The sequence below is a fragment of the Chiloscyllium plagiosum genome, chromosome 31, assembly GCF_004010195.1.
Source record: "Chiloscyllium plagiosum isolate BGI_BamShark_2017 chromosome 31, ASM401019v2, whole genome shotgun sequence".
NCBI classification, from domain to species: domain Eukaryota; kingdom Metazoa; phylum Chordata; class Chondrichthyes; order Orectolobiformes; family Hemiscylliidae; genus Chiloscyllium; species Chiloscyllium plagiosum.
In genome coordinates this window covers 20,027,078-20,043,744 of record NC_057740.1, presented here as the reverse complement: position 1 = coordinate 20,043,744, position 16,667 = coordinate 20,027,078, and the positions used below count along the sequence as shown (strand labels likewise).

Below are 16,667 nucleotides of genomic sequence, written 5' to 3'. Positions count from 1 at the left end.
TTCAGTGGCAAACATATCACAGCCAATACTAACCAGACCTAGTGGTGAGCCACCTCACTTTCTGACCTTTCCCCATCACTGAAATTCTCCTGCCAGCCCAATAATTTAGTTTGGATGGGAAACGATCAATAACCAATCATTAATGGATAATTTCAGAGCCTCAAAGGGAGCAAGGAAAGGGCAGATCATCCTATATTCCTCAACTGAATCCTACAGTAAAATCCAGGTGGTTGACTCCAGGGTAAAGACATCTGAAGAATTTTGCTGGCTACCCAGTTCCCTTGCACACCTTTCAATAGAGGAGCAGAAGATTCTGCCTTCCAAGTTTGTAACATAAAAGGAGAAGTTTTTATGTGAAGGAGCAATCAGTTATATTGTCACTGTTTAGGGGAGTTTCATTGCCAATCACATTTATGAGAGTAAAAGGTTCTCTTTGCTAAAGGAAGACAAACTTTTCTATCCCATCCTGTCTCAAAAGACTCTGACAACAGCATAAAATATTCTAATGAGGTTTCTATATGCTCGGTTTATTTAAACTTCATTCTGGAATAGAAATGTTACAGTTAAGAAATTCTTTTATTCTCAGTTTAATAACTATCTTTTTTTCTGAACAGCACCATTTGTGACCACAACACCAAATGTGCAACCACAATCTTTTGATTTTAATGTGACTTTCACTATTACTAACCTGGTTCCAACAACAAACTTAATATCATCCAATTCTGCACTGCATAAATCAGCCTCAAATATTATTGCTTACCAGGTAAGTTTGTAATTTACTTATCTATACAAATGTATATTGACATTAATTACAAAATTTGGTCTCTAATTCTGTGGCTATTCCTTTCCTTCAAGTTGAACAAACTATTTACAAACAGCAACATCAATAAAACATTCTCAAGTTGCAAAGTTCAATCGTTCAGGTAAGTAATGTTGACAATAAACTATATCAGTATCTGTTTCAAGTTCATCAGGAGTACAAAAATGGTTAAAATCTCTTGCTATCTTTCAGAATTCTGCTTGTTTTCTCAGTGTTAAAAACATTAATATTAGATCTGTTCATTAAATTGATATAGTTTAGATAATTGGGAATATTATGTTTCAGAACTGCAATGTACAAATGTGTTTTAATAGTGTCACTATAATCTAGCAATTTGTCCTCCAACAGTCTGTTTAGACAATGGGTAATGATTCCAAAGATCATGACATTCCACTTTCAGGACAATAGCTTGTGCCCCCCATGGCTTGCTACTCTCATGCCCTTCCTGCCCTCTGCCTGCCAATTAGCTCAGCCACAGGTCTGCCCTCCAGGTCAGGCAGGTGAAACCCGCATGCAAGCCTTCTAGCTCCACTAATTGAGACTGAAATCCAAGGCCCTCAATAAACCCCTCCGTTAAACACTTTTAACAGCAAGTCCTGAGTGCAGGTAGCCAGCATTTTGCAGCATAATAAGCCAAACTTTTCAACCCTGTTCAAATTTACTTCTCTGATAAACAAATTATCAAGTGAAGGATACTCAGCGTCTGCAATCCTGCAGAAACAAACACAAACTCAGTCCTCAAGTGTAAAAAATCATTCAGCAAAGATTCTCGGCTGACATTTACTTTAGTTCTAACAAATTGACATTTAGTTGCAACATTATAATAATATACCATATAATATACCATAATAGTGCAGAAGCTTCTGCCTACCAACCTGATTTGTTGCAATGTTTCCTAATTTATTTAAACAACTTTGTATTTTACAGTCCAGCGAATGCTGCCAGCACCAGTGTGTACACAATCTGCACATTCACAAATGATTCAAATCCTCAAGAGGTTAATAAAGTTACTGCGTACCATGAGATCAGGGACAACACAAAGGCCATTTCCACCTTGGGAGCATATTCACTGGATAGCAACAGCCTCTATGTGAATGGTATTTAACATTTAAAGATATTTTACCTAATCACATGGAACAATCTTTTGTGAATAATTTGGTGAAAATTTAAGCAAAACTAATGCATCTCATTGCACTAATTGGTGATGAATTTTCATCTGATTGATTTTATAGAAGACATGCTTTTGATTTTTCAGGTTACCATGAAGTAGCTCCCTCAGCCCGTAAGTATGGTTCCTATTTCTGTTGTTTCTTAAGACTTTCTTGTGCGACAAAACAAAATATTTCATTATTAAACTCTGTTCATCATTTGGCGGACATGCACACTGCATTGTTGATGATACCCATTTACAACTGATTCCCCATTACTTTCCAGTTTGTTTATTCAGATAAATTGTCAAAATGAAATGCTTAAGTTTAATAGAAATTTTGCATGTGCTTTTATTATATCTCTGCAGTCCTTAATGATTAACCAGCTGATAACATAGTTGTGAGCAACATTTAAGGAGAAGCTACCAGCAACTGAAATTATCTCAGACTTAGCAAAAGACTCCAGATATTTTACAGACTCAACAAATTCAAGAGAACTTTCTATTTCAATTTGCAATCAGTTATGTGACCACTGATTAGAGCAAATTTTCTCCCAATACCACATGTAGACATGTATAGGTACCAGAGAGCTTGGGTTTAAGGTAAGAGGGGAGAGATATCAAAGGGTCCAGCGGGGCAATTTTTTCACAGAAGGTGGCGAGTGTCTGGAACAGGCTGCCACAGATAGCGGTGAAAGCAAGTTCAATTTCATTATTTAAGAAACATTTAGATAGGTACATGGATGAGATAGTTATGGAGGCATGTGGACCAAACACAGGCAAATGGGACTAGTTTAATTGTGAAAATGGGGCTTGCATAGGCAAGTTGAGTTGAAGAGCTATAGACCTCCTTGACTGTATGAGGTACTCTTTGAAAAAGACAAACTCTACCACCAGTTCTCAAATGTAGCCTCATGTTCTTATATTCATTTCTTTATTTTTGATTTATTTTCATCTCTGGAATGCAAATGGGGCAATTGGGAAGATTTATTTTCATTCTCAGTTAATGTTTATTTACTTTTTTCTTAACAGCACCATCTGTGGCCACAACTCCAAATCTGCAAACAAAGCCTTTCGATTTTAATGTGACCTTCATTATTACTAACCTGGTTCCAACAGCAAATCTAATATCATCCAATTCTGCTTTGTATAAGTCTGCCTCAAATATTATTGCTTACCAGGTCAGTAAACAATGTCATTATTAATATGTATACATACTTACATTAGTTATAGAATTTATTTCCTCTAATACTGTGTCTATTCCTTTCTTCAAGTTGAACAATCTGTTTATAAGCAGCAACGTCAACAAAACATTTTCAAGCTGCAGAGTTCAATCGTTCAGGTATGGAAAGTTTATACGAAATCCAATACTAGCTTCAACAATGTTTCTAATTTTGTAAAAAAAGTATTCTAATAATGTTTAAAATTCTAAACCTTCTTCAGGATTCAAGCTGTTGTTTCAAGACTCAGATTATTCTGCTTACTAATATAGTTGCTGCTTTAGCCAAAAGGGATTTCTTGTAGCTCACCAAATAGTTGATCTTATTTTGGTGTGAGAACTAAAGTCCCTGTCATGTAGACAAGAAAATGTCTCAGCTGGCCAAACCCTTCCATTCTCTTCATCTTACGGGGCAAACTAGGAGAAAGTGAGGACTGCAGATGCTGGAGATCAGAATCAAAAAATGTGGTGCTGGAAAAGCACAGCTGGTCAGGCAGCATCTGAGGAGCAGTAGAGTTGATGTTTTGAGCATAAGCTCTTCATCAGGAATGTGGGCAAGCTATCAATTAGATAACGGTCAGCAATCAAGAGGAGGCAATAGCGTAGTGGTAGTATCACTAGATTGTTGATCCAGAGACCTAGGTAATGTTCTGGAGAGACCTGTATTCAAATCCTGCTGTGGCAGATTGAGGAATTTTAATTCCCCAAAAATTGGGGGTGGCTCGGTGGCTCAGTGGTTAGCACTGCTGACTCACAACACCAAGGTCCCAGGTTTGACTCCAACATCGGGCGACTGTCTGTGTGGAGTTTGCACATTCTCCCCGTGTCTGTGTGGGTTTCCTCCCACAGTCCAAAGATGTGCAGGTGAATTGGCCATGCTAAATTGCCCATAGTGTTAGGAGAATTAGTTAGAGGGAAATGGGCCTGGGTGGGTTACTCTTTGGAGGGTAGGTGTGGACTTGTTGGGCCGAAGGGCCTGTTTCCACACTGTAGGGAATCTAATCTAATCTAAAAATATCTGGAATTAAGAGTCTGATGATCACCATGAAACTGTTGTCAACAGAACTCATCTGATTCACAGATGTCCTTTAGAAAAAGAAGTCTGTCACCTTTACATGGTCTGGTCTGCATGTGGCTTTAGACCCATAATAATGTGGTTGACTCGTAATTGCCCTCTGGATAATTATGGGCAATAAATGCTGAGCTAGCCAGCAATGGCCACATCCTGTGAACGGATAAAGACAAATAAATCTGTTGCTTTCTGTGGAGAACATTGCAAACTTGAGGTGGGAGATATTCTTCAGCAAGAATTTTCAGTTGGCATTGATACGAGCTACAATTTTGGCCCCGGTCCTCAATGTTGTACATTGATACCTGTAGCTTATGTAGGCTTGTGTCTGCCAACCTGACTTTGAAGCAGAGCAGACATTCATCACAGAAAATGTCACAAAATGGTTGGTATCGAATCAACAACTCATTATATATAGCACTTGAAATTTAATTCCACAGACTGTAATAATCCTAAATATCAGGCGTTAAGTACAATGGGTGGTCAATCTAATAATGTCCACTTGGCACTATTATCTGAGACAAATTTCTACCCAATGTTTTCTCACTCATTTAATTAACTATCTGTTTGTCTTACAGTCGAACAAATGTTGGTAGCACCAGTGTGCATGCAAACTGCACATTCAAAAATGATTCTAATCCTCAGGAAGTGAATAGAATTACAGTGTACCATGAGATCAGGGACAATACAAAGGAAATTTCCACCTTGGGAGCATATTCACTCGATACCAACAGCCTCTACGTGAATGGTATTTAGCATTTAAATGAGATGTTCTGTTCTGTTACATTTAAGTCGATTTGAATATTTTACTCCAAATGAATCAGAGAGATTTCAAGCAATCACATTAATTTTTAGTCTGCTCATTCATAATGCATTTCAACCTGGTTCACTTGATAGAAAACATGTGTTTTTGGTTTTTCAGGTTACCATGAATCAGCTCGTTTAATCAGTGAGTATTATTTTCACTACAGTCATAGCACTCACCTTATTATTTGTTCAGAATAGGCCAACTTTTGATGAAATATCCAACAGTTTAGTAATCAGGCACTAGTACAGTCAAGATTTGAAATCAAGAGTTGGTAGTTGACCGATCCAATCAAGGACATTAAAAAAAAGTGTGTTATTTGCACCCAGTGATAGTGAGGCAGAAGAGACTGGATATGCCTTTCATTTGTTCCCATTGTCTGAATCCAGTACATGCACCTTGGTTGCACTGATGTCATCTCTACCAGAAAATCCTAAGGTGGTATTCGATATTGGGCAAAATGCCTCTTTTACTGACTGTGTTCTACACACAACCAGATTGAGCACACATACCAGTTTAAGTGCAGCAGAGATCTGGCTTTGTGCTATTTTAAGTTGTTTAACAGATGATTCCTTGATATGTCACACAGTTTGAACAGGCTAGAGAGATTCTATACACCAGGACAGTTTTGGATACTTGCAAACTGAGGTTCTTGGAGCTTAATAAAATCTATGAAGAAGCTATATTTATTTACTGACTGGATGGCATGACTGTCTTTCCAGATGTTTTTCACTGCCAGTCATTAAAAAGTGATCCTACTTTTTAGATGATTTGATAAAACCAGGAATGAACAATTATGCAACTTCTTTAGTGCTCCTTTTAAAATCACAGGGTGGAGACTGACCCTCCCTGAAGGTGGCTAGAGAATATATAATTGGGCTCTGGACAGATTCCTGCCCCCTTCTTAACACCTTGCCATTAAGATTTTGATGTGAAGATGGAACCTTCTTGGCCTATCATCCATTAAGGCTCTTTTGTGGTGTATCAATGGTCAGCACCAAATATGCCTGCTTCCATAATGAGTCCCAGAAGGGAACATTGCAGCTGCAGTTCTTTCACTCCAAAAGGAAATAATTCTGTCATTGTATATGTTTCCATGTTTGCCTATGAGGATACTGGTATATGGTTGCATACACCAAGATAAATAAAGATATGTTATTCGCAAAAAATAAACAACCAACAAGGTGTCCAAATTTAAAATAAAACAAAAATCCATGTTTTAACTTTAATATAAATGTATTTCAGAAAATAGCCTTTTCTCACATTATCCAATGAAATACAATCAGATTTGTAATACTATAGCATTTGGCAAGGCAATGCTACAGGCCAGAGTTTAACTGAAAAGTGCTGATCTCAGAATCAGAACTTTTTAATTCATATATAATTAGTAAAGTTAGGAAATATTTTGTTATAGATTATTGTATTGCCTGTATAATTATTTACTCTTTCCTTATAGCGGAAGCACCTGTTGTGGCAGTGACGCTACAACCAAATAAAGGGACAAAACGCAATGACTTTAATGTCACTTTCACAATAAAAAACCAGGAATTTGGATCAGAATTACAAAATATCAATTCTGCTGAATATATAACTACATCAAGAAATGTTATTAGTTTGGTAAGTTGACACTGGAATTTTGTTTAATTGATTGATATAAATCAGAATGCTTTGATGATGTGTTTCTCTATCCCAAATCAATTTCTTTGCATATTTTGTTCACAGCTTGACAATTTGTACAAAAGCAGTAAGATAAATGAAACATTCACAAATTGTGAACTGGTATCTTTCAGGTAAGATAAATATCTGTTGATTTGTGACTTAAGTCCCTATGCCTATCTTGGGTCCATATCCCTTGATACCCTTGCTTAATAAAATATTTGTCTCTCAGATTTAAATTTAACAATTGAACAAGCATCGACTGCCATTAGAGGAAGACAGTTCCAAACCTCCACTACTTTTTGAGTGTAGAAATGCTTTCTAACATCTCTCTGGAATGGCCGGCCCTAATTCCTAGACTATGTCCCCTGGTTCTAGATCTTCAACCAGGAGTAATAGTTTACCATCATCCACCCGGTCTTTCCCTGTTCCCTGAAGATCTTGATGAGATCACTGCTTAACCTTTCAAATTCTTAATTTGACTAATCTATCCTAATCAGTTAACCCCTGAAGATCAAGTATCATCCTTGTAAACCTGCATTGAGTGTTGTATAGGGCAAAAACATCCTTCCTAAGATGGGGTTGTGGTGCCCAGATCTGCTTGCAATACTTTAAGTGGGTCTAACTCGGGTTTTGTATCATTGCAGCATAACGTATGCAGGCCTTCCCTCCAAGTCTTACGTTTTAATCTAATGAAGAATATAAGCTTTGAATATCTTTGAAGTATGGTAATGACACTCATGCCCAACACTACACAGCTGATCCTGGCAGAATCTGCCAGCTGTGGGGCACATGGGCTGAGCCTCAACAGCCAAATGATGTCATTTGTGTCTGTAGAAGGCAGGGTCACTGGTAGAGAGAATGGGGTGGCTACCAAGAAAACAGCTGAATTTGGTCCAGATGGTCATCTTTCTGGGGTTGCTTTACAAACTTAATAAGATAATACCGGGTGAAACTTGTGTGCTAAGCTGATGGTACCTCAGGTAATAAATGAAGGCCAAGGAACTGGAACATCTAAAGGATTAATTGTCCTTATTAACTACAGCATTCCTCTTCTTTGAAACTGACACAAGTAAGTCAACTGACATAGCTGGTGGGGGTCAAGATTAGAGTGGTGCTGGCAAAGCACAGCAGGTCAGGCAGCGTCCGAGGAGCAGGAAAATCGACGTTTTGGGCAAAAGCCCTTCATCATGATGAAGGCATTATATTGTAAGCATTAAGGCAATTAGCTATTTTCCAAATGATTCTTATTTCTGAAAACTTTGCATTATCAGTACACTTTAATAACTCAGTGCTAAAAAAGGCTGTGTTTGGAATGATTTTAACATTGTTTTTCTTTGAACAGTTCTGCAAATCAAGGCAATACTAAAGTTGAAGCACACTGTTCTTTTAAAAATAATCCCGCAGTTCCAGGAGTTGATAAAGTCACTGTTTATAATGAGTTCAAAGACAACACTGAAAAAATCACCGCATTAGGAATATATGCACTGAACCAAGACAGCCTATATGTAGATGGTAAGTATTGTGTCTAATTAAATGATTTTCCTTGTAAAATAAAACACATATTGCATTTTTGTCGCAGCTTAAACTTAAAATTAATCACAGTTGAAAGGTTTTCAGCAGTTATGAACCATACAAACTCCAAAGGTCTCAGTATAGTAAAAGAAAAAAAACATTAGCAGCCATGCTTGCTGCTCATTTCGAATCATCCTCAAAGTTTGTACGGATTATCAAGATGCAGATCACAAGACCAGAGATAAAAGATGGTTCATTTTTCATTTAAAACAGACAATAAATATAATTGTGAATCTTTTAATTGTCTTGAAACTAATGCATTACAGTGTTGAATAATAGGTGATATCCTTGCTGAAACCCTACATGAGAGATTTACATTTCACCTTTCAATTTCAGGTTATCACGAATTGGAACCAACTACAGCGCCGACAATATTGCCACCCGAAGTCCGAGAAGGCGATTTGCCATTTGAGGTTAACTTCACCATAATAAACAGAAATTTCATTGAAGCACTTAACAACCCAAATTCCCCTGAATACCAAAGCATTGTTGCCAATGTTACCAAAATGGTAAGAATTATTTTCCAGTCATTCTATAAATTTAAACTTGAAGAAACCAAGTGCAAAATTATTTTCTAAGTGAACGTTTTCTTCATCTGTATTTAATAACTGTACTTTTGTTGACAAATATATAAACATTCAGCTTTTTCTGTTAGACTTATTGCACGTTTCTTGAAAAGTTTGCAATGCAATGTATATTTACTACTGTGTATACTTTGCAGCTTGAACAGTTGTATAAAAACAGTGCTTTAAAGGAGAGCTACCGTATTTGTAAAGTTACAGGACTGAGGTAAGGGATTTACTTCGCCTATTAGGCATTGAGATAAAACAGAGAATTCATCTTTTAGATTGAGCCCATAACTAGCAAACGAAACAGAAACTAAATCTGGCATGTGAACTGCTTACTAATACAATTTTTAAACTTGTATCTGGAATTAAATTCAAACATAGATATTAATAGATACTGACCAATTGCAGTAAAACAATTAATTTATGTACATATAGATTTATGGAGCTTAAGATGGTGTTCTGATTAACTGTGCCTTGTGAACAGTGTCACAAGGGATGTAACAAACAGAAAATTTAGCCACAGAAAGTGTCCTCAAGTATAAGTAGACATTTGCAATATACATTGAATCACTAAATCTTTAATGATACTTTGGGATAAGTGTTGTTCCAATTACTCTAATCCAGTTACTCTGCTCATTTAAGTTATAATTGACTGAAGTCATCATTCTTCCTGCCATTCTTACCAACAGAATTGGATCAGTGAAATGTATCTGCACATGTTACTTCGATCCTGCTGCTGTGAGTGAACCAGTGACAGCAGAACAAGTCAAAGCAGAGTTTGCCACTGGAACAAATGCAACAAACTTACTTGGAAATGTATACCAGCTGAGAAATACCAGCTTGGCAGTCGGTAAAGTATTGATTTTAAATGTATTTATTTCTAACAATTCTATTATTACATGTTAATCATTAATTAACAATATTGAGTTATTAATTCTGAAGAAAGTGGATAGAGTGGGGATTTTGTAAGGGAGTCATTTAATAATATGGAAAAGGATTGTTTAGTTTGTGTCAAGTAGGCCACATCTCAAGTTTGGCTTCTATTAATAACTTACACATCTTATTATAGTGGTGGTAATTATAATTTTTTTTCATGTAGGCACATTTGTTCACCTAGATTCTGGAAAAGCTTTCCAGTATTCCTTGGTAATATCAATTTGGTTTTAGCTTTCCAGGTTTGGGGTTTGAGGGGATTAGCAATAAATACCTGTTTTGTAAAATTAGTTTTTGTTATCCAGCATGATTCCTGTACACCTTGAATTGCAACTAATTTCCAAAGACATACATTTCCCATGCAAATTTGAGGTAAATTATCACCAAAATTAGCATCTGCAAAACAGGAAAAGTATAACCATACCCACTGAAAATGAGAAGTGTGAGAACATTTTCAGGAGGGAATGTGAGACTACTTGGGTTTCACACCTGGTGCAACTAGCATTGAATTCACAAAGAAGCAGGTTTTCATTTAATAATTGAATGGCCCAGATTTTATGGTTGAAACAATAGTGATTCTATCAGTGCTCGACCACCGTTTCATTACGACAAATGTGCCATTAAATGTAAAGATCAGGAAATCTGAACTCTCTTCTTCGTTCAAAAGCTTCACAACAACAGTGAAATAAAACAAAGAACTATGGATACTGAAAATACTGAGTTCTTCAACAAGATACTGTTTCACTACAATAGCATCTTGTGAGCAACTCACCATTCAAATATGTGCAGTATAAGAAATTCAGGTACTCATGTGAGTGATACCAACTGAATACACAAAAAAGCTAGATTTTAGTGCTTGATTAGTCTTGATTATTTACCGTCAATCACTATGACACCAAAAGTTGATTTAATTTACAAAATATCATTTCTTCAGAGTTGGTAATTGTATTGTCAAAAAGTTATCCAAATTTACTTACATTTTTGTCCCTTTAATCTCTCATTATAATCCCATGTTTTTCATTTATTTATTTTGCTTTCTGCACAATTTTGCTATTAAATTGATACCAATAACTTGTTCATCCAAATTAAGACATTGCAACTATAAAATTATTTCCTTCGCACCTAGTTAGTGCTACAAGTGGCTTTTTCCATTTGTAGCACACGTGCAGATTTCTGGTAAAAGTTGCAGTAGACATCACTTTCATGAGTGACAGAGTTAACAGGGAGCCTCCCCCACTGGCTGGAGTCCTGCATCACCCCTTTGGGGAAGACCTAAATGGCACTTGGGTGAATGATGCTCAATTAAGGACCTCAACCTACCACCACTAATATTTATCCAAGGATTTTTCCTTCAAAATTAGTCATCCCTTTTGCCATTTTAAAAAATTCAAAGCCTTTAAAAATGCAAAGAATGCCTCCAATTAAAGCATCTGTCTTTCATCCTTAAGTGGAGATGAGCATGATGTCTGGCTTGTAGAAACATAGAATATAGAAGCAGGAGTAGGCCATTTGGCCCGTCAAGTCTACTTCACCAGTCAGTAAGATTATGGCTGATTATTCAAGTCAGTTCCCGTTTTTTTCCCCATACTGTTTGATCCCTTTGACCCGAAGAACCATATCTAACATTAAAGGTGTTGCTGTCAACTGTTTTATGTGGCAGAGAATTCCACAGGCTCACCACTCTTTGAATAAGAAATTTCTCCTCACCTCAGTCGTAAATGGCTTACCCCATATCCTCAAACTGTGATTCCCAGTTCTGGACTCCCCCGTCATCAGGAACATCCTTTATGTATTTAACCTGTTTGGCCAATCCAGGCGAGATCTTTGTTGAATATCTGCTTCTGACACAGTGCAGTATCAGAACATGCATTTGACTCCAATGTCAAGACTCTCAACCAATAATGGAAAATCATGTCATCTCTCTCTGGCTCCATTTCTTCTTAATGACAGTGGCCCCAGTTTAAGTGCAAGATTACACAATCACATCATGTAATTCTAAACCATTTATGCTACTGAGCTAAAACTGCACACTAACTTAAATCATAATGCATCCCTGAAGATGGTTGGGGAAGCAAATTATAATTTGTATCATGGTTAATTGTTCCAAATTTACTTTGTGCAGAAGCTAAAGCACCAATCTTCAGTGGCAGGACAGAAATACCATATTGGGCAATCATATTGATCGTGTTGGGGATACTGCTCATCCTTTTCCTGCTCTTCCTCCTTTGTTTATTTGTAAGTACATGTAATTGTTCAATATTGTGCAAAGCTGAATGCTAGAAATGAGAATCATATAATAAAAAATAACTCACTGATTGTGAGGCCAACACCAGTAAGGAGACATGATATCTTAGATCATTGATTAATTCAATGACAGGGATCATTTGTTTTCAAGATTCATTTGAATAGTGTATTCTGCATTTGAAATGGCAATGTTATCAGACTTCATTTAGAATGAAAAGAAAAACAATCCTGAAAACACCAAGCAGGACAAGCCGCATCTCTGGAGGGAAAGGACAGGTCAATATTGCAGGAAGAGTCTTCCCTTTCAGGGTGGGGGGAGAGAAATAGGTGAATGATTTGATTTGATTTATTGTTATCATGTGTACCTAAGTACAGTGAAAAGTTTTGTTTTGCATGCAGTACAAGCAGATCATAACATACAAGAAAATACAGATCATAGGATGTTTAGACAGAGCGAGGCATCCAAGTTTATGGCTGTAGAGGAGGTACACAAAAACAAAATCAACATTAGACCTAAAATTAAAGTTGTCCATTCAGCAGTCTGATAACAGCCAGGAAGAAGCTGTTCCTGAACCTGTTGGAATATGTCGTTATCCATCTCGGATGCTCCAAATCCCAGAGAGGGGGTCCCAGGTGCCCCTAGAGCCACCTCGAGGAGTTTGCTCCATAATCAATAGTGCTTTCCCCCCTTGACCACCTATCGTTTAGTATAAGTTGCTTTTCTGAGGGCACCTCCATTTTGAGGGACCCTGAGGAGCTGACCAAATTTCAATGGGACCCACTGCTCCTGGTTGTATACTGAGGTATCAGGGTTGCAGATCCTCTGGTTGGACCAGCAGAACCAGGAGCCTGTCTGTTATTCTGAATTGAAAACACAGAGCTGGACCCACTGTCAGCAATCACAAGCTCAGGTTCTATTTCTCATCCTGACTTGTGGATCCCAAAACCTGTGGTAAAATTTCAGTCCAAATATTTAGTGTCGCAGTACATTGTGATCAGCTCCAGTTCTATGTAGCACAATGGACAGCAAGGTTCCTCTACTGGCTCCAATGCATGACAACCTCCTTTGAACATATTCTCAAATTTTGTTTTAGCCAGCAGATCCTTTTTTTTCCCATCTGGTGGCATCCAATCAACTGCCAGTCTTGCTATGCATCTATCTAGGAAATCAATTACATGTTCTGCCAGTCTCAGTTGTCTCTCTGTCAGAATGTCCTGTTGGAGTCTCTGACTAATCTGTGCAGCACTCCATTGGTGATATTGTCTGTCCAAGTGATACCCAGGATTTTGTCAAGGCAACACTGGTGGAAGTCATTCAACTTATTTGATATTTTTGCTGCTATCTTCTGTGTCTTCGTGGCATAGATTGAATTTGGCAATACAATGAAAATACTGTAAAATAATCTTTCTTTATTAAAACAAACTGAAAATAGCACTGAGCTGTACTTAGTTGGTAAGAAGGGCAGTTCAGTGATATACATAGATAATGTTACAGAATTTTATCTACACAAGTTATATAATGTTCTCTAACAAATTATAACATCTGGTACTTTACTCATGGAACATTTTGATCTTTCAGATTACATTATGTTTGAAAAAGAAGTTTCAAGGATCCTACAACATGATGCAAAATCCTACTGGAGTCTATTTTCCACATCAGAAATTCTACTGATCAATAACAAACATGCAAATTACTTACATATTTACCAATCATGCAGTACTGAAAAGAACATGATTACAGTTATGTAGTTACTATTTAATGTTGGATTCCAAATTGAGAATGCATGCTTATTACTGAAAGCTAAATTCTGCCTAAAAGCACGAAAAAAGATACATAATAAATTAGAAATAGTGATCATTATAAATATTGGGCAAAAATAATTATTTTAATCAGTTAAATATTTTAAGAAGGAATGAACAAAGTTATGATTAATAAACACAAAAAACATCTTCACCCAAATTATTGTACAATTCAAAGATTTGTCTCTAATTGGTCAATCCTTTTGAACTGCTAATTAACTCAATATAAGCTGCCTTAATAATTAGGAAGTAATTGACTAAGGTGTTAAATATAGCACTGTCATCGCTCAGTTCACTTTTCTTATTAGTCATATTCCAATGAAAGAATAAAAACTTCCAGATGTTCTATATTCAAGAGGGATACATTCAAGATTCTATTTGGAGTACGACACATTCAAATTCCATTCATTCATTGAGGAATAGATAAATAAGACAATGTCAAAACTGACAAACAGCTGAGTCCATTTGAAGTAGATATGTGGGAGGCTGGAAAAACACAGCAAGCCAGGCAACTCCAGGAGGTGGAGAAGCCAATGTTTTGGATATAACCCTTAGTCCTTTCCTTGTAAATCACTTTCAGTAATTTATTATCACAGTTGGTTGTCTTCAGCATTATCTCAAATGTTATATTTATCTGTATTATGTTCAATTCAACATCCACTATTGCTGTTGTGATCAAATAGTAATATTATATATTTGTAATAAATTATTTTAAATAATTTACATAACACGACAAAAGTATTTATTAAAATGTTATTTTTCTGGGAGTTGAACATTTACAGTGTAGTCTATTTTTGTAAGTCCTGGCACATAATGAAATCCAAGAATAAACAATTCTTTGTTATATTTCATTTTTTTATTGCAAGTATCTCATTTATAATTCAAATATTACAGAATATGACTGTTGGATTAAATTTAAACGATTGTAAATGGAAAACATTGACTGAGAAACTAGGAATAATGCTAATGTCAATGCAACTGATACAAACTTGAGTTAATTAAAACTAATCATTGTAATGTAATGAAGGTCACATAAAGAGGTGTAAACATTTAAACAATATATGTCTCCTACTTAAATCCTAAGTCGAGCCATGACATCTGCAGTTATGCCAGTCGGTTTTTAAACTATACATGCAGCTTCTTCTCAGATGAAATTGAAACAAAATTGATCAGCCAGGGAGTTCCTTGTTAGGGACATCCATTAACAAGATAAATTATTTATATAAGACCATAAACCGTTACAGCAGAAGTAGGTCATTCGGCCCATTGACTCTGCTCCATGATTCAATGAGGTCATGGTTGATAATCCTCAACTCCACCTTCCTGCATTTTCCCCAAAACCCTTGATTCCCTTACTGATTGAAAACGCCTACCTCAGCCTTGAATATACTTGATTTGGCGATGCCAGTGTTGGACGGGGGTGAACAAAGTTAAATTAAAAATTACACAACATCAGGTTGTAGTCCAATACCTTTTCTTATTGAGAATGTAACTTTTTAAAAAAGTTTTGCGATTTACATATGAAAGAACTGAAACCAATTTGGTCATTCTAACAGATGAGAGACTTAACAAACAATCCGGGTCTTTTTCAATATATTTTCAGTTATATCACACTGTAAACTTTTGCGATAAATTCTGTGTCTTACAATCTTATACTCCAAACTACCTGATGAAGGAGCAGTGCTCCAAAAGATAGTGCTTCCAAATAAACCTGTTGGACTAGAACCTGGTGTTGTGTGATTTTTAACTTTGAATTTACTTAGTGACGTAACCTCCACAGCCCTCTGTGGTAAAGAATTACATTTGAAGAAGGAATAAGACTATGCTCCTCAGCCCTTTGAATTTGGTCCATTATTCAATTTTAACATTAACTCTACATTCCTGCACTTTCCTGATAATCTATCAACCTTGTGCTAATCTTAAGTCTATCTACCTCTGCCTTAAAAAAATTAAAGATTCTGCATCCAATTCCACAGACTGACTACCTTTCAGACAAGAACTTCCATCTCTTTTCTGTCCTGACTGGATGACCCCTTACTCTCAGATTATCTCCTCTAGTTCCAGATCCTCCCACTAAGGGAAACATGCTCCCTGCATTTACCCTGTCAAGCAGACTGAAAACAGCATGGAGTACAGGGCTAAACTACTAAACATTTCCTCATAAGACATCCATCCTTACCCAGGATCAACCTAAGGAACTTTCTCTGAAACTGCCTCCAATACCAGATATCTTTCTTTAGATAAGGGGGCTGAAACTGTTCACAGTATTCCAGTGTGGTCTAACTAGTGCCTTGTATGTTTTTAGCAAGGCTACCTTATTTATGTACTCCATTCTTTTTGTGAGTTACAGAATCAAAGAGTAGTACTGAAAGTAAAGTAAACCATTTACATTTCTGTATGGGAACATTACAGAGCTTGCCACATTACTATAGAAGAAGGCTACGGGGACAGGAGGCTATTTTGTTTAATTTACCTGGGTGTCCTCTCAGAAAGCAAGCAGGAGCAGTTTGCTTTGGTTCATTCAACTAAGAAGAGTGAAGCAGCTGAAGAGAATTTGAAGTCAAGCTTGCACTTTAAGCAAACAGAATTCCAGCTTTAATCATTTACCACATGAATTGTGAGTGCAACTCAACCTCAGTTTGGAATTTCTGATGAAGCTAAAAGATTTGCCTGGAAATTGGAAGAAGACTTGTACAGCGCAGCAATGTTGTAAATAAAGCCTTAGCCATTTTTTCACTTTGAATGTTTGACAGAAATATCGTATATCAAAGCTATCTTTCAGGACAATGAATAGCCTGGTAGATCACTATTTACTGTATACCATGTAAAC

General features: G+C 36.6%; 1 protein-coding gene across 1 annotated transcript in view; it reads left to right on the top strand.

Annotated features, from left to right (window-relative positions):
• LOC122565559 (mucin-16-like) overlaps positions 1–15,101 on the top strand; it is a 30,199-nt gene extending 15,098 nt beyond the window's left edge. The window contains exons 21-36 of the mRNA XM_043673939.1: positions 615–763; positions 856–923; positions 1,748–1,917; positions 2,076–2,102; positions 3,000–3,148; positions 3,242–3,309; positions 4,834–5,003; positions 5,178–5,204; positions 6,517–6,677; positions 6,783–6,850; positions 8,062–8,231; positions 8,628–8,800; positions 9,013–9,080; positions 9,550–9,710; positions 11,916–12,028; positions 13,617–15,101. Of these exons, the coding sequence (XP_043529874.1) occupies positions 615–763; positions 856–923; positions 1,748–1,917; positions 2,076–2,102; positions 3,000–3,148; positions 3,242–3,309; positions 4,834–5,003; positions 5,178–5,204; positions 6,517–6,677; positions 6,783–6,850; positions 8,062–8,231; positions 8,628–8,800; positions 9,013–9,080; positions 9,550–9,710; positions 11,916–12,028; positions 13,617–13,709 (1,835 nt within the window). The 3' untranslated portion in view covers positions 13,710–15,101. The remainder of the gene's footprint in view (positions 1–614; positions 764–855; positions 924–1,747; positions 1,918–2,075; positions 2,103–2,999; positions 3,149–3,241; positions 3,310–4,833; positions 5,004–5,177; positions 5,205–6,516; positions 6,678–6,782; positions 6,851–8,061; positions 8,232–8,627; positions 8,801–9,012; positions 9,081–9,549; positions 9,711–11,915; positions 12,029–13,616) is intronic.
• Positions 15,102–16,667: the final 1,566 nt, after the last annotated feature.